This window comes from Nothobranchius furzeri, chromosome 9, assembly GCF_043380555.1.
Source record: "Nothobranchius furzeri strain GRZ-AD chromosome 9, NfurGRZ-RIMD1, whole genome shotgun sequence".
Taxonomy (NCBI): domain Eukaryota; kingdom Metazoa; phylum Chordata; class Actinopteri; order Cyprinodontiformes; family Nothobranchiidae; genus Nothobranchius; species Nothobranchius furzeri.
The window spans coordinates 31,239,597-31,266,085 of record NC_091749.1 but is presented as its reverse complement, the minus strand read 5'-3'; the positions used below and the strand labels follow the sequence as shown (position 1 = coordinate 31,266,085).

General features: G+C 43.6%; 2 protein-coding genes across 6 annotated transcripts in view; one reads left to right on the top strand and one right to left on the bottom strand.

Moving 5' to 3' along the window:
• LOC107382044 (semaphorin-7A) overlaps nucleotides 1–22,918 on the top strand; it is a 46,177-nt gene extending 23,259 nt beyond the window's left edge. For 2 of the 3 annotated variants that reach the window (XM_054732504.2, XM_070554756.1), the window contains 9 exons: nucleotides 100–207; nucleotides 296–435; nucleotides 523–698; nucleotides 3,814–3,934; nucleotides 4,147–4,345; nucleotides 5,414–5,529; nucleotides 5,732–5,871; nucleotides 9,408–9,490; nucleotides 19,218–22,918. In XM_054732504.2, coding sequence (XP_054588479.2) covers nucleotides 100–207; nucleotides 296–435; nucleotides 523–698; nucleotides 3,814–3,934; nucleotides 4,147–4,345; nucleotides 5,414–5,529; nucleotides 5,732–5,871; nucleotides 9,408–9,490; nucleotides 19,218–19,558 — 1,424 coding nt within the window. In that variant the 3' untranslated portion in view covers nucleotides 19,559–22,918. The remainder of the gene's footprint in view (nucleotides 1–99; nucleotides 208–295; nucleotides 436–522; nucleotides 699–3,813; nucleotides 3,935–4,146; nucleotides 4,346–5,413; nucleotides 5,530–5,731; nucleotides 5,872–9,407; nucleotides 9,491–19,217) is intronic. The other variant, XM_070554757.1, reaches the window with a different exon arrangement.
• Nucleotides 22,919–23,087: 169 nt separating this feature from the next.
• The window catches only part of LOC107382041 (AT-rich interactive domain-containing protein 3B), a 94,001-nt gene continuing 90,599 nt past the window's right edge, over nucleotides 23,088–26,489 (bottom strand). For all 3 annotated transcript variants that reach the window (XM_054732506.2, XM_015954014.3, XM_015954015.3), the window contains exon 9: nucleotides 23,088–26,446. In XM_054732506.2, the coding sequence (XP_054588481.1) occupies nucleotides 26,247–26,446 (200 nt within the window). In that variant the 3' untranslated portion in view covers nucleotides 23,088–26,246. The remainder of the gene's footprint in view (nucleotides 26,447–26,489) is intronic.

Below are 26,489 nucleotides of genomic sequence, written 5' to 3'. Positions count from 1 at the left end.
TACGTGTGTTGTGTAAAGTGACCTTGGGTGTCCTGAAAGGCGCTTTGAAATAAAATGTATTATTATTATTATTATAAAATGTGCAACTGTGTGCCTCAGAAACCGAACAAGGCACAGATCTCTACATTACGTACTCTGGAGCTCAGGAGAATGTTGGCATCCACAAGTTTGGGTCTAAAAGAGTAAGACCAGTTCACCATGATAAAGGTATTTGTCTGAGGGATGCATGGAAACTCCATTTAACTTTACTTTAATCTATAAATTATCATGTGCTAATACTTTGTCCTGTCTTCAGAGCAGCACTATGTGGGTTTGGTGCACGACAAAAGGAATGAAAGCCTACAAAACAGAATCTATGCTTTTTATAAGCAGAAAAGCAAAGACACAGGACTGGACGGGGACATGTGGATTCCCTATGTGAGCCAAGTTTGCACGGTAGGGCTGCAGAGAGCAGATTGTTCCGTTCCTACATAGATTAATCCCATCTTCACTATTGATTCTTTATCTGTTGGGTGGTTCCAGGCTGATATTGGGGGACCCAAGAACAAGCTGCAGTTTAGTTGGACATCCCAAATGAATGCCAGACTCTTCTGTGGAAACGCCAACACCAAGCAGGATTTCACTGAGCTGGTGGACGTTGCCACTGTTCATGGAGACCAACAAGAAGCAAAGATATATGCGCTGTTCAGGAACGAGTGGTAAGATGCTTTTATGAACTTCATCAGAGTCTGCTTATGTAAGGATGAGATGTCACTTGTTTCTCTTCTAATCACACGATCAACACAAACATGACAAAAACAAAAATGCACAAGCAGCTGTTTTTTATGGTCAAACATATGAATCATTAGCTGAGAGCATGAGAACCAATGAGCCTGTGGCTGGTTCTTTCTCCTGGTCTGATTACACCACAAAGCACAAACCTCTTCTTCCCACGCGTTCCTATCAAGTGCTCATCCTATGAGGGTTCAATAGAGAGCATCCTCACCAGCAGAATCACTTCCGTCCTTGCCTCTCCCATAGGGCCATCAGCATTACTTATAACTCCGCCCACCCCTTACACTTCCTCTTTTCCTCCTCCCTGTCATGGAAAATGATACCAGAGCCTCTGACCTGCTCAAGACTGACCAATAGCTTCTCATTAGCGGCTGACCTCGGTCTACCACCCCCACCCCTGTACCATAACAGATGTCACTTCCTATTAAGTACACTGCCTCAGTTGCCACCATATGAAGATTAAGCATCAAGGCAAGGCAGCTTTATTTGCATAGCACATTACAAACACAGGCAATTCAAAGTGCTTTACCAGATCAAGGACAGCAAACAAAGAATGTAGATATTAATTTCAGATTCAACAAACAGATAAAAGGCATAGTCAAAAGGGCAGCAGTTACCGTGCAGAAGGTGCTGCATAAGAAACATTTATTCAAAGGCTGATGAAAACATGAATGCTTTTAGTTTTGATTTAAAACTTACTAGAGTTGGAGCACATTTGAGGTCATGAGGAAGCCGATTCCATCTCTGTGCAGCATAGTGACTGAAACAAGCTTCACCCTGTTTGGTTCTGATCCGAGGTTCTACCAGCTGACTGTTTTCCCAAGGATCTGAAAGCCCTGCTGGGTGTATATACAGGAAGGAGATTCTACATGTAATTTGGCCCCATGCCCTTGAGAGATTTATAAACTAGTAGAAGCACTTTGATGTGGATTCTGTAGTTTACTGGTAACCAGTGTAGAAATTTAAGAACAGGAGTGATGTACTTGGTTCTTGTTAAGATTCTAGCAGCAGCATTCTGAATAAGCTGTGGTTGTTTTACAGCTGTTTTGGTAAGACCAGTTAGGAGACCATTGCAATAGTCCAGCCCGCTGGAGATGAATGCATGAATTAGTTTCTCTAGGTCTTGTTTTGACATGCTAATTGATGGAGATGATAAAACGCTGATCTAGTTATAGCTTTAATGTGACCAGGGAAGCGCAAGTCTGAGTCAATGGTAACACCAAGATTTCTAACCTGAGTCTTTGTCTTTATTACTTTGGAGCTAAGATGAGAAATAGCTTCCATCCTATCCTTCCAAAGACAATAACTTAAAGCTTGTCTTTGTTTAACTAAAGGAAACTTAATTGCATCCAGTCATTAACTTGTTCTAGACACTGACAGAGTGAGTCTATGGGACCAGATTCATTAGGCAATAGAAATTGGTAGATCTGGGTGTCATCTGCATAACTGTGGTAGGCGATGTTGATATTGTTTATGACCTGGCCCAGTGGGATCATGTAGAGATTGAAAAGCAGTGGTCCAAGAATTGAGCCTAGGGGGACACCGCATGTCAGTGCGATTTGCTTTGATTTGTGTTCACCAATGGAAACAATATAACTCCTGTATGCAAGGTATGATTGGAACCAATTATAGACTGTGCCTGAAAGTCCCACCCAGTTCATTAGTCTGTCAAAGAGGATGTTGTGGTCCAGAGTATCAAAAGCTGCACTGAGATTGAGCATCACTAAAACTAAAAGACCTTTGCAGTTGCTTTAGATGCATCTCTAAACTTTTTTGTGTTGATAGTTAACATTTTTTATACCTTGATTTACCTTTTACATTTATTTACTTTTACTGTACTATGAAGATGGAGAAAAACCATTTGGATTCTCTTGTAAGTACTGAATACAGACCCATGGAAGTGTGACATCACATGCCACAGCCCCACCCCCCAGCTGTCATTACCACTGTTGTGTTTATCTGTTAGTTGTCAGTGAACAGAGCTAAATAGTTTATTAACACACATAGAGCTGTAGGTTGCACAAGTAAATGAAAGAAGGGCAGTGTCATAAAATTTTACATATTTCCAGCAGGGGCTGCGTGGTGCAGTGGTTAGAGCTGTTGCCTTTCAGCAAGAAGGTCCTGGGTTTGCTTCCCGGCCTGGGATCTTTCTGCATGGAGTTTGCATGTTCTCCCTGTGCATGCGTGGGTTCTCTCCGGGTACTCCAGCTTCCTCCCACAGTCCAAAAACATGACTGTTAGGTTAATTGGTCTGCCTAAATTGTCCTTAGGTGTGAGTGTGAGTGTGTGTGATTGTTTGTCCTGTTAGTCTCTGTGTTGCCCTGCGATGGGCCGGCCCTCTGTCCGGGGTGTACCCCGCCTGATTGCCCGTTGACCACTGGAGATAGGCACCAGCCCCCCCCAACCCACTCTTCTTGCCGTCCAGCTAGTGTGGATGTATGCAATTACCCAATGTAAGCAATAATTTTCTATAAAGCCAACTTACAATTAAAAAGCATTGAAAACATTTAGATTTTAAGAGGACATATTATGCAATCTCAGCTTTTGCTTCATTTGGTGCTGCCATGTGGGTCTCTACTGCTTCTCCAAACACTCAAATTTTGAACAAAAACTGCCCATTCGTCATTTGAAAATTTTTATTTTTATGACATCACAGAAAGGAGAATTAGCAAAGACCCCCCCCCCCCCCCCACACACACACACACACACACACACACACACTTGTCCATGCTTAGGGAGGCCTCTGTTCAGGATGTAGGGGAGCAGCCGTGCTACTCTGAACCCCTCCTCGTTAGCAAAGCTCCTCCCTGCATAGCAGCCAATCAGGTATTGAGTGGGCTTGGCCAGCAACAGCATGTTTGTTATAAAGTGACAGAGGTTTGATACATGGACATGTTTAGTATTGATTGTAAAACTAATATAATTTGTTTTAAAGAGGCATGTCATGTCCTCCCTTATCATGCTTTTGACTTTATCTTGTTGCAATCTGAGTTACGACTCATGTTGCATCTGATGTCTGACTGTTGCGTTGGTCTGCAGGGACATGAGCGCTGTCTGCGTCTACTCCCTACGTGATATTAGAGACATTTTCATGACCTCTGCCTTTAAGGATCAAGCAACAGATGACAGACAAAGAGAACTGGACAAAAAGAGGAAGCAGGTATGCTATTCACTCTGATCTGGAATGACCTAAGAATCCAACATTCTTCTTTAAATTACCTGACTTATTGTTTTACAGTGTTTGCATTAACTTTGTACCATTTTAATTACTCGGGAAACGGGTTTATTCTATCATCTGTCTCTGGATCTGATTCTGTGTTTTGAATTTCTATCACATGCCATAGCCGATCGACATGAATCTTTTCTCTTCAGTGTGTTCGTGACAGCAGCATGCAACATATAGACGTCCTGAACAGGATAGAGAGTAGAAGTGCTGAGATGATGGATTGGGTTCAGCCGGCGAGCGGGTCGGGCCCGATTCTGTTCAAGCACCATAACTACACACACATCTACGTCGATGCCTCCCATCCCAGGGGGAATGGTCACCATGTTGTTATGTTCCTCTCTCTGAGTGAGTAGAAATTCCCTCAAACGTGTTTTATAATGACTAGAAGCTTATGAATAAGTTCACTGGCATTTAGTTTGTGGTTCATAAAAAGTCCTGCATGTCTGGGCTGTAACGATAAGAAGCAGCCGTTCAACTCACCGAGGGGCAAAACCATGAGATCCAAGCCTTTGGCGTGCTTTGCCCCAGCAGCTGAACGATGAGTCCCATTAGGAAATTCTAAATTTTTTGAAACGCTTAGCTCCAAAGGGAAAGCTGGCTGTCATTCTAAATGATCCCACTTGTGAATAATCTTTTTATCTGGGCTCCAAACAAACACCTTAAAAAATGACCTTTAACCTTTCCCAGATTGATGGGCAGCAACAGCTGCCTCTCTAAGGTCATTGCTCATGTGTTTCCTACTTGTGTTAACACACAGCTGTATGCTCCAGACCATCAAACCCGCTTTTATAGAGGAGCTCCTTCTGAAGATGACGGGTTAACCAGCAGCTCCTGGATGATGCTTAAACCTCCAAAAGAGGGTGGATTTTCTTTTTACCACGACAGTAAAAGTTTGTTCTCCTCCTGGAGGATTTGATTCGACTCATGTTGGCCCTGGTAGATGATATGTTAGCAGTGCAGAGATCACTGCTAACCAGCTGATCTGTTCTGGTTCAGATCAGGGGTTCCCACAAATAACCCAACTAATAAACTAAACCAGGTTTCACTTGTTAAGTTCCTGTTACTAAAACACAAACACAGCATGTTCCACCTGAGCACCTATGGTTCACTTCCTCCAGGATCTGAAAACCTGTGACAGTAAAGCTGAAGTGAAAACACCAGTCTAGAGAAGGCAGCTTTAGTGGCATTTAACATATAAACTTATAAAAAAATGTGTTTTCTCCAGAGCGTTGATGGATTTAAACTGAAACGATACAGTTAAGAGGCCTGTGGTGGTTTGATACTGCCGTGGGTTTGTGTGTGGGGGATTCCATGATGAACGTTGATGGTTGTGGTCTAAAGGAACCAGATTTAAGGGTTGCAGGTGTTAAGCAGGTATGAGTCATCTTTCTGTTCCTTTGTGGCCCCAAACAGGTGATGGAAGAGTCCACGAGGTAGTACAGACTGAGGCTCACTCTTTTATCATCGCTGAGTATCACCCGTTCCGTAACCAACCACACATCACCAGCATCAGCCTCGACACCTCCTCTGTGAGTAAGAGTCACACTTACTCCCCCAGTCTGAACCGACCAACGTCCTGACACGACCGAAGGCTGTCCAGGTGTTGGCTAAACAAATAGAAATGTTCTCACAGGAGAAGGCCTTTTTACATGTATTGGTCAATTTTATTTTTTAAATTAGATCAGTGCTGAAACAAAAGTCCCAATTTGAAACCTTTTCCTACTTTTTTAGAAAAAGTTGTATGTGAGCTCCAGAAGTGAACTGGTCCAGCTTGATGTGGCTAACTGTACCCAGTACGGAAGCACCTGTGAGGAGTGTGTCCTGTCCAGAAAGCCGTACTGTGGCTGGGATGGCCGCAGCTGCACCAGCAGGTAAGACCTCAGAGCTCCATGATTAAAGCATCACATATCAGGGTTAGCCTGGGAGTTGATGATTGTTTTCAAATGTACACATAGCCATGAAGGCTGGAGTTACTGGTTTGTAGACCAGGGTGTGTTTTTCTGTCTCTTCTCAAAAGTGGTTTCCAAGAAAGAAAGTGAGACCCCAATAACTTCTTGCTTTCATTCTCACCAAAAGCTGCAGAGTCTGACTGTCAGGAAGCGCTGAAACCTTCTAGGGTGCTCTAAGTGGTGCATCAGTAAAAGTGGTAGAGGAGGGGAAATCCCCCCCCCCCCCCAAGCCCCCTGAGGAGGTGCAGCTTAATCAGGATAATCCCTCGCTGATGCAGAGCATCACAGAGCAGAACATGCTTCTGTCATCATGAATGTTGCTACATCCCACCTCACCCTGCTGCATGAAACAAGTGTTGTAACATGCTACGTGTGTCATGTAGCTCTCAGACACGCCCACCTGTGGACAATGCTCAGAAGAAAACCAGGGTTACAACAGGCAGGCAGCTCACCAGGGACCATGACAACATGATGTTACTGGTACTGTGTCCTCAGACTTCCTGGTGATTTAGATATGGCTCACTTGTTGTGTAAAGGTGTGACAACACACACACCTGCTAGGGTTACGCTAAACATGTCACAACCTGGCTCATGAGGTAAAAACAAGCGTTCTAAACCATCGATGTGTTTATTGAAACAAGCCAAGAGTAATTGCATCTAGTAGTTAAACCATCAATAACCTAAATCATCAGATGGCCTTAGGCTGCTCTTGCTACAGCTGCAGGTATGAGGAGCAGCCAGATGTTCCCATCCTGGAGCTAACTCACTTCACCTGAGAACATCGGGGAAAGGATTAGGCAGGAGTCCTCATAAAGCTACTTCATTTACAGCGTTGGTAGCGACGGGCTCCATGGAAACTTATGATTTCATTACTATTTACTTACGAGCCTTCCTCTTGTACTATTTGTATATTATTCACTCTGTAAAAAGTGCCTTAAAAATATAAATGAGAGCATTGAGAGAAAATGACACATCTGACCCTAAACATCACGGGTTACAGCACAGATGCCTTTTAACAAAGACTTCTTGTAGCCATGTTTGACCTTTTGCTGACTTTTAGCTTCCTGAGGCTCCATTCAAGTTAAAACTGAAAGGAATTAAGGTAGAACTTTGATGATCCATAACTGATCTTCATGATTCATCTGACAAACACCACTGCAGTACTGAAACTCACCAGTGAGTCTGAAATCTTCCATGAAACTTCACACACACGTGTGTGTGTGCGCGCGAGTGCGTGCGTGCGCGCGTGTGTGTGTGTGTGTGTGTGTGTGTGTGTGTGTGTGTGAGAGAGAGAGAGAGAGAGAGAGAGAGTGAGTGAGAGTGAGAAACAACTCTCTGACTGAAAGGTCTGACCTGTAAACCAGAGGCCTAGATACAGGGTGGGAGCAAGAGTAATGGAACCGAGAGAACAGAGACACAAGTGGGGAACTCAGGTCTTTTTAATTCCCACAATAATCTACAAATAATCTAAGACTGCACTATTTAAAATGAATGAAAAACATTTGTTTTAAAAGATGGCATGCGTAAAACAAAAATATAATAAAAACTCCCAACGAGTCCCGAGAACGTCCACTCCCTAATTGTGAAGCACCACAGGAAAGGGTCTTCTCGAGGCAACGCCTGTTCTGCACAGATCCTAACAGAGGAGATCACAGAAGAAGCTCTCCATGGACACCTTTGGCCATCTCTCCCCGTCACCCTCGTTCAATAGCAATCACAGTTGTGGCCTCTGACACACTCTTATCCTGTGGAGCACAAGCCACTGGGCAGAACCTTTGGCTGTGGCAGCCCCGTTAAAAATCCTCTACAGGATCTGCCCCTATGGAGCTTCACCCTTCAAGCGGCTGTGGAAGCAGATTAGAGGACCACCTTCAGCTCTTCTGTCAGTGACATGCGTCACTTCTGGGAAATGCCTGTGATAATGATCAAATACATCCAGGGTTTTTATTTTTACTTTCATTAGCTTTTACATGAAGCAAATGCTTAAATCAACAAAATGGTGCTTTTTTCTGAGGATGTAACGGCTTTTATTCCTGACATGATGATACTGTGGGACTTTTCATGTGACCGATCAGCATTTCCAAGAGTTTGGCTAGCAACAAGACAGATTATAAGTTAATAAACCATATATTTAATCTTTATTTCAGCTTTTCTGCTGTTTTGTTTGAAAAAATACAGAAAGGAAAACAACTTCCTGCTGCTTGAACTATAATTAAGCATATGAGTAATAGCCTAGAAATCCAATCAGACAGGAGCTGAAGTTAAATTATTGTTTATAGGTCATATATGAGAAGGCTTGCTAGGTTGTAAGAGCAGAAGAAATCGACCAAAGGTGCTGCAGACTTGCTTGCAGGGGAAACGGATCTAACTATGGTTATGAGACCTCCAACCAGACAACCACACTCTGCACACTGTTAGCTGACTTATCTGCTAGTAAAATGTGTGTGTGATATTGTGGGCGTGCATTAATAGGCAGTGACCTTTCTATGAAGTTTATTTTTACATGAATCATGAATAAGAAGGTAAACATGGTTCCTCCTGGGGAGGAAGAGGCGTGATAATGATGAAGAGTCTGCCAGAATCATATCATTAGTTCTTATTTGCATTTAAAAGCTGAAACGTTGATCAGAATTTGAATGTGACTTTGTTCTTCATCAGTTAGGAGCTGCAGCTCACCGAGATAACAGTTTTCTTTCTCTTTGTGACTTCTGTCCCTGCTGTGTCCATGTTCAATTTTGGCAAGCACAATGCTCCAACCTGCTACACTTTATGGGCGTGTTTTTATCAGCATGTTAGCATTGTCACAGTTTGCATTGTGAACCGGACCTGAAGAGGAACAAAAAGCAGAATTGGCCCCTTTCACGGCAACATGCAACATCCTGTCAGAGTGAACATCATGTTGTCTTCCAACCAACCAAAGCAGCTGTTGCTCCATCATTAGGCAACATTTAATGATCTCATTTTGAAACTCTTGCCTGAAAGGCAGTGAGCAATAAGAATTTTTTTAAGGAATGATAGACCTTTAGTCATGGATGATGTCATTAAAAGGGTTGATTAGCCGTTTTTAAATGGTGTGAAAAGGCAGGACGTGTTGGGACCAGTCATGAATTCTTTTGCCATGATCGAGGAGAATTACCTGGAGTCAGTCAGGCATCCTGTATAAACCAGCTGGCAGGCAATTAAATGTTGAACATTTTAGGGACTAATATTTACTGTATTTAAAGTGTTAAGACGTGAGTAACGATACTATCTTAATGTTCCAGATACCACATATGTAGTAGACCTTCTGTCACAACAGGGAGAGTAACTGGATTATTAAATCTGGGATGTCTAAATAAAGGATTTTAAAGAGAAAACGTGCAGTTTGTGTTAAACACTAATTCAAAGCTGTATTTTCCATGTCACCTGTTTAAGCTGCGGTTAGGAGGATTGTCCCTGATGTATGTTTGCCATTGCAGGGGTGCTCTCCAGGATGTGGTCAGAGGGAACTACACCATCTGCTCGGAAATACAAGCACGCTCATCTCTGCTCTCCAGTAAGGGTAAAAGCATATTTAGGACTGAAATCAGTCTTTCTCATTTAATGTTGGTGGACTCTTGAGTCTATTTAGATGAACACGTGACAGGTTTACCTTCTGCCAATGTGCTTTAAAGAGCAAGTTCACCCAAAAATCATCCTTTACTTGTTGTTTTTGGAATATAGGGTTGAGTTTGTCGTTCAGGATGAGCGTGAAAATATTTTACCCCTGTGTCCTCAGATTAGCGGCCAATCAAAGGCACATCACGCTGTAAATTAGAATAGACTTTAATGATCCCACAGTGGATAAGTTCACTCGTTACAGCAGCACCAACACTTAAGAGAATACTTTGAAGAAAAATAATAACAAAGGTACATGTACATACACATAGGCAGTTATCTAGTATTGTAACCTTCGACCACTAAAAACCATGAACAAAAAATGAAAAAACAAACAAACATGGGTTTCAACACTATGCAGCATACTGTGAGACACAGGCATGCAATGTAAATCTGGTATAACATGAGTATAGAGCTCCGGGAGTTGACGTCACTTCTCCCGGCATGCAACAGTTCAAATCGAAACGGCGTCATCTTGGCAGGTAGAAGCCCGCAGCTGGACTATTTGTTATTGTCAGAAAACTCAGTCAAACGGGAAATATGGTCGTTTCCTGTTGTGCCCCAGGGTACAGAACAGACGCGGACGACATAAGGAATGAGCCATCTACAGGATTCCCCAAGATCCGGAGCGCCGCGAATGTTGGATCATTGTAATAAAACTCACTAGTGACCGGGCTAAAATGAAACTGTGGGATCCCGAGAGTAAAGGTTTTTGCTTATGCAGCGACCGCTTCATATCAGGTACTTAAACCAACGTTTCCTCAACTGTGTATGGTGTTTATTTTAAATACTTTTATTACGATTCTTAGCGGGCTTCCTAAACTTATTTTGGCGTGGCTTTTTCTGTCTTATTACTCATAGCAACAAGTAAACATCACGTAAAACGTTGCCTCGTGAGTTCTGCGTGCTGCCGTTTACGTGTTTTATGATCACAGCAATTAACCGGCTAAGCTGTATTTAATTTTTAAGCAATGGTTGATCAATTGTCAGATCACACATAAAAAGCACTTTGGATTGCTATTATCTGTCTCACCGAGACAGATCTCAGACAGATCCTGAGACGCTCCTACCTGACATATTTATTTTATTCACAGAAAAAAATCTAACTAGTGATTTCTCTTGGCGTTCAGTTAATACATTCAAACAGCACAGCACTCTATTTAAACTACTTACATGTAAATCTGTTATTTGTCCATCCATCCATCCATTTTCAGCCGCTTATCCGGAGTCGGGTTGCGGGGGCAGTAGCGTCGAGAGGCCCAGACTTCCCTCTCCCCAGCCGCCTGAGCCAGCTTCTCCGGGTAAATCCCAAGGGGTTCCCCGGCCAGGTCCGGTAAGAAGTCCGCTCCGACAGCTTCTGGCGTTTTTAAAAAGTATCCCAGGGGCACGGTAAGGGTCGGAGATGTTTAGTCTATTTAATTTCTGACTATATAAAACGATTTCTTCGGTTTTAAAGTGTGAAGTAAACTCCGACGAAGTAAAATCCAAGCCAATCCCGTTCATGTTCATGTTTACGATCTGTGTTTGTTTACCTTTTTTTCCTGCCAATATGGCGTCTACTAACCGAGAGCCACGTGGGGTCCGGAGCTCTATAGAGATGGAGAGTGATATTAATCCATCCAGGGTGGATGGCTCGGGGCACAGAGCTAGCTGATTCTTAACACGGTCACATAAAGCCTCGATGAAGGCCACTTTTAAAGCATCGTCATTCCATGATGTCATGGCAGCCAAAGTCCTGAATTCCAGAGACATATCTGCCACTGTTTTCCGTCCCTGGGAGAGGTGTAGGAGCTTCTTCCGAATGTCAGTGGTGGTCTCAGAACTGCAAAAAGTCACCTTAAAATCCTCCAAGAACTCAATGTAGGAACCTGACAGAAAATCAGGGTTCCTACTCTTGGCCTCCGCCCACCTAAGCGCTTTGCCCCTCAATAGTCTGACAATAAAAGATATCTTCATAGAGTCTGTAATAAAAGTACTGGGAGAGCGCTCAAACGCTAGGCGGCACCGCAGTAAGAAGCCAAAACAGTCTTCGAGCTCACCCGAGAACGTAGGACATGGCAGGGGTGGGGGCCGGACGGAAGTGGGTGACTTCCGTAGGACCGAGCGTTTCCGGTCTGGGTGGACCCACTCCTCCAGAGGCTCGTAACAATGGTTCCGGAACGGACACCGGAGTAGCGGCTGATGCTAGAGCTGGAACAGGAGCCGGAGCTGGAAGTCGCTCATGAAGCTGCTGGATCATAGTCTTCAAGTGCTGGTAGCGCTAGTTAGCGATGTTGAGCTGTTCCATGAGGACAGGAAGGGTCTGCTCCTGCTGCGACATCCGGGTAGCCAGATCGGCAAGTACAGATTCCGCTGGGTTAGGTTGATGGCCGGATGATTCTGTCATGACTGGAGGTAAGTGTCTAACCCAAGACATGCAAAATCAACTTGACGAAACTGGTTGAGTTAAAGAAAAGTACTTTATTTGGAAACGGGAACAGAAGTAGCACTGGGAAGTCCAGGAACATGACACAGAGTTCCTTTTAAAGGTATCTACCACCTCAATGTCTGCACCCTGGATGTTTACTGGTGAGTGGAGTGTTTCTCTAGAAGTCAGTCACCATTTCCTTTGTCTTACTGGTGTTCAAGCGAGGTGGTTACGCTCACACCAAAAGTCCATGATGAGGGGGTGCCAGGCTGGAAGGGGCGCCAAAGTGATGATGCAAAAATATTTTAGTCCGCATTTCCTGTGTTTAGAAACAGCTGTGCTCTGTCTGCTTGTGTATCAGCAAGTTATACCATTAATGTCAGAGAAACATGTCAGAGATTAAGCGCCCTCCGCTTCTTAAACCCCCCCCCCCCCAACACACACACAAACAGAGCGCTCCAATAGGGGGTCTAGTGTCTTCATACCCCTCCAAATCTTCTGGAGGTCACAGCTGCTGGTGTTGCATGTGAAGTCCGAGGTGTAGAAAGTGAATAGAAAGGGTGAGAGCCGTACCCCGTGGAGCTCCAGTACTGCACACAACTATCTCAGACGAACAGTTGTGTCTGCTCACGTACTGTGGCCTGTTGGTGAGGTAGTTGATGGTGTCAGATGTTTGTCCACTCCTGTACCCCTCATCTTCTGCTGCAGTAGACACAGCTGGATGGTGGTGAAGGCACTTGGGAAGTCAAAGAACATGATTCTCACAGTGCTTTTTTTCCATTTCGAGGTGAGTTAGGGGTAGATGAATGCATCCTCCACTCCCATGCTTGGTTTACATGCAAATTGCAGTGGACCTATTTCCGGCATTACAACTGAGCGTAGATGGGTGAGGATGAGTCTCTCCATAGTCTTCATCAGATAAGAGGTGAAGGCGACAGGTCGGTAGTGGTCTGGTTCCCTGGGATGTTATGTTTTGGGAACTGGAACCACACAAGAGATCTTCCACAGGATGTGTTCATGGAATCACCCATCTCCGCTTGCAACAAGGAAGGCTGTTGGCTTGGCATCCAGGAAACATCAGAGAACATCTTGGCTTGCAGAAGCTAACCGTTAGCATTAGCAACTCCACCACACAGCACAATTTCTTCAGGCTTGTGTTATTTGTGGAGATAAAACATCAGAGTTGCAGAGCAAACAGAGTCAGTGGTAGAGACATGTTGCTGTTAGACAATCAGGGATGAGATGTCAGACTATAAGGACTTAAAAGATCCTAAGATGTTTCCTGGCCAGCCGAGAGATATTCTCCTGCGTGTCCTGGGTCTTCCTTTAGGTCTTCTCCCAGTTGGACATTCCTGGAAAATCTCACCAAGGTGGCATCCTAACCAGATGCCCAAGCCACCTTAACCAGCTCCTCTCGATGTGGAGGAGCAGTGGGTCTATTTCGAGCCCCACCCGAATGACCACACTTCTCAACCTAGCTATAAGGGAGAGCCCAGCCACCATGGGAGACAAAAACAAATTTCACCTGCTTGTATCAGCAATCTCGTTCCTTTGGTCATTAAAGTTAAAGTCCCATAGTCATCTTCACACACTGGTGAAATTCATCTCCGCATTTGACCCATCCCCATGGAGAGGAGCGGTGAGCTGCAGCAGTGGCTGCGCTCAGGAATTATTTGGTGTTTTAACCCCCAGTCCATTCCTTTAAAGCTGAGTGTCAAGCATGGAGGAACTGGGTCCCATTTTTAAAGTCTTTGGTATGGCCCAACCAGGAATTGAACCCCAATCTCCCAGACCCAGGGTGGACAGTCAACCACAGGCCACGGAGCTACCCATAGTTCATGACCATAGGTAAGGGTAGGAATTAGGGATGAGCCGGATACTCGTTTTAGACAAGTATCCGGTACGGATAAAGCATTTTTGACGAGTACGAGCATGAAACGAGTAAAACTCGTAAATATCTGTAATTGTGCTGAAGGAAAATCCTCATTGGGTAACTGACCGTCTTCACGCTCTGTGATTGGCCAGTCTAATAGAGTTACTTTTTCATAACGTACGTGGTGCATTTGACAAGACAGAGCTGAAAACGGCTCGTGCTGCGTCAGTCACTGCCTCCGGTCGGGTTTTTTTTCTTCCTCTCTCTCTCTCTCTCCTCTTCCTCAGGATCCACTCCCTCTTTCCTATTCACACTCTCTTTCTTTACATTTTTTAATAACAATTGTCTATTTTTTGCTCATTTTAAATATATTTTAATCATTTTCTAAATTCTTTTATCTATTTTACATGTTTTGTTCTCGTGATTTTTATCTTGAGAGGCGCTATAAAAAAGATATTTTCTTCTCTCTCTCTCTTAATTCATGCACTTAAATATTAATGTTCTGATTTTATTGAAAAACTTGTTCTGTAATAGTTTCTTTACTATTGTGATCAAAAACATTTAATCTCAATTCTGAGGCTGCTCTGCAAATAGTTTTCAAATAAACAATACACATAGCAACTTCTGATCAGACTTAAAGTAACATATTGATGTAAACCACATCCACTCCTGGTTAAACTACACCCACTTCTGGGTTAGGCCACGCCCACTCCGAGTACAGATACAGATAATTTAGATGGTTGAACAGATATAGATACAGATACAGATAGTGGTGTACTCACTCATCTCTAGTAGGAATGTAGTTCGACCAGTAAATCGAGAGCTTTGCCTTCCGGCTCAGCTCTCTCTTCACCACGACAGATCAGTACAATGCCTGCATCACTGCAGACGCAGCACGCCTGTCGATCTTGCTCTCCATCTTTCTCGTGTATTCATTAAAGATTTTATGCGTGTATAAAATTTTGACAACGCACAATGCCGTTCCAACTTTATTTATAAAGCAGCTTAAAAACACCAAAGATGACCAAAGTGCTGCACCACACAGCACAATAAGAACAGACCAATACAACAAGAGTAACGGTAAAACCAACTGAGTTGAAAACCGGTGAGGAAAAAAAGTGAGCTTTCAGAGAAGACTGTCTGATATGTAGAGTAACCCATCCCACCGTCTGGGGCAGCAACTGAGAATAAAGAGTCACCTTTAACAAGCGTTCTCTGTGCCAGTGAAGGCATTCTCAGACAGGAGAGGCATGAAGGCATGGAACAAAAGAAAAGGTTTTACTTAGTCTAGATGAGTATATTCATGACATGTATTAAATATTTAAGAGTTTTTGTCTCACAGAGCAATAAAGCATGTTTTTTATTCATGCAACATTATCCAGAGTCGGACCAAAACGTGCTGCTTAGGGCTCTGCTGAAACAAGACTGGAGCCTCGATACATTAAAGGCTATTTGAGGTTTATGCTTCAAGCTTGTCATAACTTGTATTTAGCTTGTCAGAGTTGCAGCTTATCTCACTTCCTCAGTCGGTTTTACAAACTTAAGAGCATCCGGTCTGCTTCCTATAATAGCAAACCCACTCGGTGCACCACCCACACTGCAAAGACGAGTCACAGCGACGTCTATTTCAGGTCATTTCTGCACGTCCACTGTCAGTCCCCTGTAAGTGCAGACTGTGACACCAGACGATGTCTTTTTCATCACGTCTCCTGCATGTGCTGCATTGATGTCCTTTGGATGTTCAGATTAGGGCTAATTCTGGTCTAAATGAGATTGTTGTGGATGTACTTCTCCCATCCCCCCGACACGTTGCAGCATCGCCTTTTCCAAGTACCCTTTGCTTGTCCAGATATGGTTAATCCTGGTCTAAATGAGGTCATGATGGACGTCCTTCTCACATCCACCAGACGTCACTGCGGTATCTTTTCCAGGGCCCTCATTTATCAAACATTTGTAGAAACTGTCCTATATTCCCTCCTACGATCAAAAGTTAGAATGTGTGTATGAAAAGTCAAAAGACTGATTTATGAAGCATGCAGTGGCCTCTCCTACGCCCGTCTGATAAATCCCACCTGTGCGTACCCAGATGCTCGTGTCCGTTCGCCGTCACTCAATTAATCATATTTGGTCACTCCACATAATATAAATTCCATTCAGGAAATTCTTGCGTTCTTCCCAAAAAGCAAAATGGCCAAGAGAACACAATGAAGCTGACGAATATTGACAAACAATTTGGCTGCATTATTAGACATCACTCTGACTTGCATCGCTGCACACTCAGAAATAAAGTACAGAATTGTACCTTTAGGGGTACATTGTCTTGTCACTGGGGTGATGCCCTTAAAGGTACCATTTTGTACCATCACCTGTGGGTAAAAATTTGTATCCTTGTAATTTGTAGCTTTTTACATGCCATACTTGTACCTTAGGGAACAAATTTGTACCCTTAAAGTACACAAAAGGAGGACATGCAGAGAGACTGCAGACCAGGATGTGAACCTGAACTCCTACTAACAAGGCAGCTGCACTAACCACAACACCACTGTGGTACTGTGTGTTTGGATGTTTTTATTTCAAGATGACAAATATCAGAACACAGATACAAATTCAAAAGTTCTTGCTGCAATCGTTTACTTTTCAAATGCAATGCTGACCTGTTAAACCCACCAATAGTCCTTGTCAACAGCTATCAAATGCTTTAGAATGACGTTTGTTATCCCAATGTTTATGCTTTCAAAACAAAATTGAGCCACACTATCTCTTATTATTGTTAATGTTTTTAAATCCAACAAATAATTGTACAACTATCTTTCAGTGCTTACAAAATGGTGAACAGAAACTATGAAATCTATTTTGAGAAGTATAGCTTTGCTAATGGATGTTTTTTAGTGTAAGAGATCATAACCAGGAATTGTACCTTTTGAAAGAATTGGTACAAATGTGGACCTTTTACTACTAAGGAACATATATGTACCTTTCACACAACTAAAAAAGTACAGATAGATACCCTGTTGTCATGTTTGTCCCTTGGAGCACAACAAACTACCCTTTCTGTAGCCCTATTTTTGACCGTGTGTGCATGGGGACTGTGATGGAACACTAAATAAATAAATAAATAATACTATCCAGTATTCAAAAAGGCAATCCAAACATTTTCTTGTTCCAGAAAAAGAAAAGAAGCCTTCCTTTTAAACTAATAATGAAACTAATGCTCTTCATGAGACATGTGATAAATAAATATTATGTGATTTAAATAATATGTGCAAGGTGGCCGGTGCCAGTCGTGGCGGTGGCATTGCATGGTCATCGGGGGCAGTTCCTGTGGAGTGGCAGACCGGGGGGGTGGCCCTATCTTTAAGAAGGGTGACCTGAGGGTGTGTTCCAACTATAGGGGGATCACACTCCTCAGCCTCCCTGGAAAGGTCTACTACAAGGTACTGGAGAGGAGGGTCCGATCGATAGTTGAATCTCAGATTGAGGAGGAGCAGTGTGGTTTTTGTCCTGGCCGTGGAACTGTGGACCAGCTCTATACCCTTGCAAGGGTGATGGAGGGGGCATGGGAGATTGCCCAACCAATCCACATGTGTTTTGTTGATTTGGAGAAGGCTTATGGCCGTGTCCCCAGGGGCACCCTGTGGGGGACGCTTCAGGAGTATGGGGTGGGTGGCTTTCTGTTAAGGGCCATTCAGTCCCTTTACCAGAGGAGCATGAGTTTTGTCCGCATGGCCGGTGGTAAGTCGGACCTGTTCCCGGTGAGGGTTGGACTCCGCCAGGGCTGCCCTTTGTCACCGGTTCTGTTCATTACCTTTATGGGCAGAATTTCTAGACGCAGCCGTGGTGTGGAGTGTGTCGAGTTTGGTGGCAGGAGAATCTTGTCTCTGCTTTTTGCGGATGATGTGGTCCTCCTAGCTTCATCCAGCTCTGACCTTCAGCTCTTGCTGGGTAGGTTCGCAGCTGAGTGAGAAGCGGCTGGGATGAGGATCAGCACCTCCAAATCTGAGACCATGGTTCTCGACCGGAAAAGGGTGGCATGCCAATTCCGGGTCGGGAGAGAGGTCCTACCTCAAGTGGAGGAGTTTAAGTATCTCGGGGTCTTGTTCACGAGTGAGGGTAGGAGGGATCGGTAGATCGACAGGCGGATTGGTTCAGCATCTGCAGTGATGCGGATGCTGAGCCGATCTGTCGTGGTGAAGAGGGAGCTGACCCAGAAAGCCAGGCTCTCGATTTACCGGTCGATCTATGTCCCAATCCTCATCTATGGTCATGAGCTTTGGGTAATGACCGAAAGAACGAGATCGCGGATACAAGCGGCCGAAATGAGTTTCCTCCGTAGGGTGGCTGGGCTCAGCCTTAGAAATAGGGTGAGGAGCTCGGACATTTGGGAGGGACTCGGAGTAGAACCGCTGCTCCTCCGGATCGAAAGGAGCCAGTTGAGGTGGTCTGTGCCTCTGGTCAGGATGCCTCCTGGACGCCTCCCTGGGGAGGTGTTTCGGGCATGTCCTGCCCGCAGGAGGCCCCCCCCCCCCAACCCCCCCCGGTTGACCCAGGACACGTTGGAGAGGTTACATCTCCAATCTGGTCCGGGAATGCCTTGGGGTCCTGCCGGAGGAGCTGGTGGAGAAGGCCGGGGAGAGGATGGTCTGGAGCTCCCTAGTTGGGATGCTGCCCCGCAACCCGGATAAGCGGAGGAATACGACGACGAAATAATATGTGATCAATATTAAATGTTCTCTGCACAACCCAAAGCCCCAGTGGACACACCCAGAGATAATTCAGCCTTTCTGCCTCATGCTAACATGAGCTCAGTGGTCTGAACCTCCTCAGCTGTCAGCTTTTGATGATGATAAGGAGGAGGAGCAGCACCAATATGTTCAGTTTCTCAGAGACGATGAAGCATCTCATCTGGTCTCTAAACAGATTGCTCATGTAGCACAGAACCACAGTCCCAGCTCACCTGTCTAACTCTGAAGTGCATTTTGGAATGATCACACTGCTCTTCTTGTGCAACCAGCGCAGCGGCAAGAGTGAAAATGTGGAGCAATCAAATACAGGAAGTGTGATCAAACACACGACCAGTCACAGAATATTCACCACCAATGATTACTGGCATATGCTTGTTCGTATGTATGACATCTCTAGTGGGAAGTTGTCATGGTAATTGTCAAATAGCTGTAAAAGCACACAGCCACATTTAGAGCGTTAAAAGCAATTCTCATCTTCCAATTATCAAAAGAGGATCTAGAAAGAGGAACTAAAAACTAAACAAACAAGAAATAGATGTGTGTCAACACCAGACCAGATGGGTTAGTTTAGACACTCAACAAACATCTGTATTTGTCTTTTTCTTCTCAGATTTCAGAAACCAGGAGAAGATGGTGATGCTTTCCCCTCAGTCCATGTATTTCCTGAGCTGCCCCGTTTTGTCCCATCATGCCCAGTACACCTGGCATCACCCTGGTGGCGTCTTGCCCTGCAACCACCTGGAGGACCAGTGCATCTTTCTCATTGACAACATGAGTGAAGCTCGAGAGGGAAAATATAAATGTGAGTCAGAGGAGAGTGGCTACAGCAGGGTCCTGGAAGAGCTCGAACTCCAGCTGAGCCGCACGTCTGAGGCCGGGACGTTGGGTCCAACTGTCTGGGTTTGTGTCTCAGCGCTCATGGTCAGGAGTTTCTGCTCTTCCTTTTACTAAAGGAATTGGTGAAGTGCTGAGTCATATCCCGTCTACAGGGCGGAGACCATTGGGCAACCATTTAGACCAAACTGTTCTTCAGTGAGCATGGAGCACAAGCCAAGGGTGTCCCTGTGGGGTCTCGATGAACCCAGATCTGGATAAAATTTGCTTGCCCAATGGCTTCCATCCAGCGTAACCGGCCTCTATTTGATGATCTTTGCAGTGTTCAGCTAAATTCTGTTTTAGTTTTATGGCTGTAAAGATTCTTAGAAACTCAATCAGTATTGTGATGGTGTGCTAACACACTGCTTCTGTCAGATCTGTGAAAATTTTATTTATCTTTATAGATTTAGTAAAGCTGAGTTCATCCGTCTGACTTGTTCTGGGTTACAGAATGTAGAGGATGATCAGATGTTGCAATAACAGATTTTACGTGTGAAAGTTTTTTCCTTTTTCCTAATTTTAAAGTACAAGATTTGTTAATTCTAGGTATTTGAGATAAATCCGTATCTGCAGTTGGGAGCTTCACAAGAATCAGAAATTATAAATCAAGAACCTAGTGATCATGAAGATGAAGAATCTAGACTAATTCTGATCTGACTGTCATCATGTGTCTATTTCATTTCATTACTTGTTGTCTCTGATAAAGTGTTAGATCCCTTCAGCTATAACGAGACTTTTACCAGGAATCCACTCGGCTCATCTATCTGTTAACAGTGATAATTGAACGAGTGACTAATGCAGGTCAGATGGTTTTAGATTTGTGGTTGTTCAAATAACTCCAACACAGAAGTAAGTCAAACAGCCTGACATCAGCAGCCACGAAGTATTTATTTTTAAGCTTTGAGATGTTTAGTTTGAGTTTTTGATGCTTGATAAGGAGATCTAATGTGTCATGTGAGATAAAACGGGTGTGAGAAGTATGTTTGCACTTCAGCCAGTCGGTGTGTTGCTCAGCTTGACTTTCAGAGATTGTAATTTAATATATTTGTTTTGTTTTTGTCTTCAGTTTTACTTTGTGATATTAATGCAACACACAGGGCGGGGTTCTTATGATGAAGGGGTTTTGCATGTGTTTTCATTAGACTCCATTTTAAATATGTTTACTTGTGCTTTTCAACTTAGGTTGATGAAGGATTTCAGTGTATTTAAGGTGATCCACACCAGTGACGCCTTAAATAGCACACCAGTCATTGATTCAGACACCTATGGAGGGAATTACTTTAGAAAACTTTTTTCAGGTAAAATATATCTCAGAAGTCCCTCCTGATGCTGAATGTTCAGTATTGCAGCCCACTTCTCTGTGGTCACACAGACCACATCCTAGAGCAAAGACCTGCAGTCCCAAATAAAAATACCTTGTTGAAAACACACGGCTTCATCTCAGACTGATTTGGTTTAATTATTTTATTCTATTTATTCTTTATCTAACAAGGAATGTCCCACTGAGATTAAAAACCTCGTTTTCAAGAGTCCTGGCGAAGAGGCAGCAAAAGTTAGTTACATAATGGTTGTTAGCTTTAGTCTTTACATTATTTACAGTGAAATATTCTTTCAGGACGATTGAGACGTTGACCTCGGTGCCACAGGTCATTTGCTCTTGTTATGGCTGTAAAAGTGGAACTCAGTAAAAGCACAAGTCAGCTATTTTCAGAGCTTGTGACATCTCTGACTACCTCTCTGACCTTTGAATTTAACCAAATGAGCCTTTTAAAACTTCTTTAGAAGAGAAATCTTTGACAGTTGACTAAGACCACATATGGTGTGAGATTAAGATAACACCACAGTGGCGCCCAGAGAACTGCTATCAGACCTCTTTATGTCAGGTTAAAGGTACAAAATGTAAGAATTCTGCAGTGAAATAATCACTAATCTCGAAGTTATGCTGAGGAAGGTTATGCTGAAACAGATTTCATTCTCAGCCGGCTTGGGGTTGTTAGTGTTTCTCCTTTCAAAAAAGCCAAAGAGGGATGTAGTTCACAGATCAGTGAGCCTGCAGTTACCAAAGCTGTGCAGGCAAACGCTGCAGCGTCAACAATTGTAATTAAACATCAACGGGCAAAAAAACAATGTTTTGCAAAAGTCCTAAACCAGTAAACAGGAGCGACCCAGAAGATATTTCTTGTACCCTTAAAGAGCAAGTCACCACCAAATCACTTTTTTTTTTGCTGATAAACTATATTAAGGAGTGTCTAATCATGCTACAGACACGTGTAGTCAATAATTTGGCAGTTCAGTGCATCTTGGTTAAAATTCAAATATTCTGCCTAAAACTGTCAGTGTTGCGCCGTCGTCAGGGAAAAATTCTGCACTGTATTTGAATTTAAATCTGCCACCGCTATTGGCTAAGAGGTATGCTATGATGTCATCTGGTATATTATGATGTCATAATGCCATTGTGAGCATGTGTGTGTGTGTATTTGTTAGCAGCTCCGCCCTCTCGGTCTGCCAAGCAACAGCATTTGTTGCATTTTTCAAACATGAAGTGGGAGTGGAGTAAGTTTATTGTAGGGGGTGACTTGCTCTTTAAGGAGCCACAGCATTTTTTTACTCTAATATCTGGTAAAGAAGGATAGAGGCTAACGTTGAGCTAACAATGCTAACAGAAAATTAGACGTAAATATTTGGTTCTAAAATATCTTAAACAACTTTTTCTAATACCAATAACTTGATATTATAGTGAAATGTATTTATCTACTTATCAGTTTACTGTTTAACTCATGAAATCAAACTCATGGAAAAGTGCTGAGACAGTAACTTATGTTTGGAAACTGGGCTGCAGTACCAAAACATGACCCAGACCTAATCTTGCATAATGCACCTTTAACTGTCAGAAACAGTCCCAAGGTGTGAATGAATGCTTGTGTGTCCTGCTTGTCTTTGGTGTCCCTGTGATGGATATGTGCTAAGTCCTCATGACCCTACTGAGGAATCAAATTCAGAAAATGAATGGATGATGGTGAACACATTAATCTGTATGCAGCTGTTCACCTGAGGTTCTTATGTTTCATCAGTTTTAAGTTCTTCAAATCACAGAAAATAATGTTATAATGTATAAAACTAACAATTGTTTTATCCCTAGTTCACATGAAATTGTATTTCATTGATTTGTTTTATGTGCTCATTTCAGAAAATGTAAGTATATATTTTTTTATTAACTTTTAGTGACTCATGTCTCATTCAGTTTAATTTTATTCATGTTTGATGCGCACATTTACCACAATGCAGATGTTGCTTTCTCAATGGCATACAGCACCTTTTGTCAAAGTAAAAATATCTAATCTCGTGTTTTATTCATTTAAAAATTATAACATGTTACATAAATTCATGTTTTGCTGTCTGTGGATAAAAATAAATAAAATTAGTTTAAAAAGTTTATTCCAGTTTGAGTCACTGCTGGGTGGTAGTGTGTGTGTGTGTGTGTGGGGGGTGGGGGTGGGGGGGGGGTGACATCTTTCTGTAACTCGTATCTTTATGCTGCAGCAGCAGGGTGGGATTATCAACAAAACACATGAGCCAGAAGCAGAAAGGAAACAGATGCGGAAAATAAGATATAAAGTAAAACTTTATCATGACATACAAGTTTAAAGCCCTGAGAACCATATCTTTATATTAACTAATATGAACAAAACTGAATGTGTGAAAACCACTTTGGAAAAGTGCTCCTCTTAAATACAATCAGCACAAACCAGTTTTTACAAGCATTCATATGTTTTGTCCTATTTTCTTATGTTTGCTTTAATCAAAGAGAAAACTATAATATCAGTAATATCATTATTATCATGTTCATAATAATAACAGTACAAAAATATGCACAAACCCCACAGTTGAATTAATATACGGAGCATTGTACAAGCCAAAACAACAACATAAGTGATAAATGAGGTATTCCATAACCACTTGCATATGAACCTGTTAAACACAGATCAGGTTAGATTCTTAACACAACGTAGAAGTGAATTTTACTCCCAAATCATCAGAGACAAAAGGGTTCCTCAGACTTCGTCCTTCCTGAGTGACGAGGCGCCTGCAGCCTGCCGTTACCGGTGACTAAGAGCCTCAACTCAAACGTTGAGAGGAGCTGGAGGCTGGTCCTCACTGATCGGTGCACCTCACTGCCCCATGGTAGGGGTAAACAAACATCACACACACATGCAGGAGGAGCAGAGCAAAACCGATGGTACTGGGCAGCTCCCAAGTGCCTTTTCTCTTTAAATAGATGAAACAATGGCGCCACCTGCAGCTTTTTTTTACAGCTAATACACAACTCACCATGTTAAACACACACACACACAGACACACACACACATGCAGTGAGGCTGCAGAGGAAGCAGACGAGTTGGACGTAAAATAAGAAAACACTTTAGTCACACTCTAAAAAACCCAAGCTCTACCAGGACACGAAAACACAAATAAATATAAAAAACTCAGCTGCTAAGTAAACCGTGTGAAGGATGACGAGCGTCGAGTGCTCCCTAAAAGATAGTTGTGAGTTTTTTTCTCAGCCAGCTGGAAGGAGAAACCTGATCTCAGCAGCAGCAACTTAAGGCAGCACCTACACTCCTCACCTTTAGACCATACGGTCCTCACAAGTCACCGACCAGCTGCTCCGCCTCCTCAACCATCAGCTGTGACCTGCAGTCTGCACCTCCACAGATAGTGGCTAAAATAGCATCTAGTAAAGCATCGCTGGTTCAAACACCTCACATTCAACACCGGTAAAAGCTAAGAAACCCATTTCAGAATTTACACTAAAAAAGAACTTTAAGGGGCAAAACGTGTTTTAGATTTAGGTCAGACTGAATCCGGCTGAGCGTGGGGCTGGAACTGTGGGTAAATACCAACATTTAGTGAAGGAGGTGATTTATCAGAAAACACACTCACACACGTGTCCAGATTTGAGATCCCTTGCAGTTTAAAATGTTCTAATGTGCGGTCAGGTCCAGATTCTAATAAGTACTTGACCCACCCTAACAAAGGTCTAGAGGGAAAGACACAACCTGTCCCACAACATCAGCAGGTGAGGCCAGGATTGTCTGCTGAGGACCAACTGGACTTGTCTTTGGTATCGAGCTGTGCAATAACCAGAGGCTTCATGTGTTAAAACACTGGTCACATGATTGTACACATGCATGTCGTTTCTGTCAGCCGTGAGAGTAGACGTCCTTTTCTGTGTTCACACCTAAACTCAACACATCCTGTAAATCTATACAACAGCAAGGAGCCAACCTCTCTGCTCCCCTTCCCTGAAAAATATGCATATTTATATATATTTATATATCACTCCCCACAGACAACAACCCCCCTCCCCCTTTGGAAAGCAAGCATGAAACAGGTTCTACAAGTAAATACAGGAGAAAGAAAGCAAACCCCTCCCAATGCTTTGTCCCCAAAAACAACCTCGCAGCGTGTCAGCACATCCATGTCAGTTTCAGTTCAGGCAGGATCTGTGGCGTCAAGTCTTAGTGGCTTCACAGCCGAGGTATGTAGTGTGGCTCCCCCCCTCTGGGAGAGTCTGATGAGGTATTTCTTTTTTCAAACAGTCATGTAGTCTTGTGCATTCTTCACATGTGAATCCTCCTAAAATCAACAGTGATTCCTTGCAGTTGTCACTTTGCTTCCTGAGAGAGACGCCCCCCCTTCCCTCACTCACACACACACACACACACACACACACACACACACACACTCACACGCACGCACGCACGCACGCACACACACACACACACACACACACACACACACACTGGAACAGCGGGGCTAGCATGAGGTCTGGGGACTATGAGCTAATGAAGACGCCATCCCACTGGACGTTCAGCTCCGAGGCTGTGAGGATGCAGACGAAACGGGGAACAAAGGTTTGAGTTTGATGTCGCTGGGTTTAGGACGGCCTCAGCGTCACCTGCTCTGGTGCTAATGGGCTTGTTGGTAGTGGTGAAGAGCTGCTGTTCCCTCCAACTTTGTGCGCTAACTCCTTGAAGACAGCTTGTGCAGACCTGCGAGTAACTATTACAGGTTTGTATCGGACTCTATGTGATCTTGACTGAGGGTAGTTATTATGAGGTATTCAATCTGCTGATCCACAGCATCTCATCATGCACCAGTTTGAGTTCAGCGCGAGGTTACAGTGTGTTAAACCGACCTGGAGGCCTATTGCTGTGAGCTCTAAAGGTCAGGTTCTACTGGTGAGACAAACCAGACTTCCCCCGATTGCAACTAGTTCAAAATGAATACAAAAATAAAGTTGATTCAGGTTAAATATTCTACAGCTCCTGAGGTGAAGACACCACTGCAGGTTACTTGATTTGAGGTATGTAAAAAGAGGAAAAACAAAATCAAACACAAATCAAAAAAAGACGACAAAATGGCAACAAACAAACAAAATGTCCTAAGATCAAACTTTTCAAGTTCAGTTGTGAATTCACCTGTCAGTGGGATTTGGCTGAGCTGATTGTGTTGAGCATGTACACTAAGATTAACAAGTGTATGTGTGAGAGACTGTGTGTGTTCTATGCATAGCAGAAAGTGTGTGTGTGTGTGTGTGTGTGCGTGTGTGTGTGTTCTCGATTAGGACAGCCAAAGGGTCGACAGGGTTGTTGAGGTATTTGTTGTGCAACAGTTTCTTATTGGTTTCTCTTTGTACTGTATGTTCATGCTGGGACCCCTCAGAGGAACAGAGCCCTGGGGGGCCAGCACGAAGCATGAATTAGGGTGACCCGCTGGGGGCTGGCTCAGCTGAGCCAGACGCCTTGGAGGAGGAGGCAGAGGAGGATGTGGGGCTCAGGGTCTGAGCCTGGGGTGCAGAGAAACCAAAGCTTGAGCTGGTCCCAGCAGGGGAGGCTGAGGCAGCAGCAGCTGACATGGTGGGGCCCAGGTTCCCAGCAGCCTTCTGGGCAAACAGGGTTCCTAAAGGGGGCATGACGACTTGTTAATGTTCTATCATCAAGGT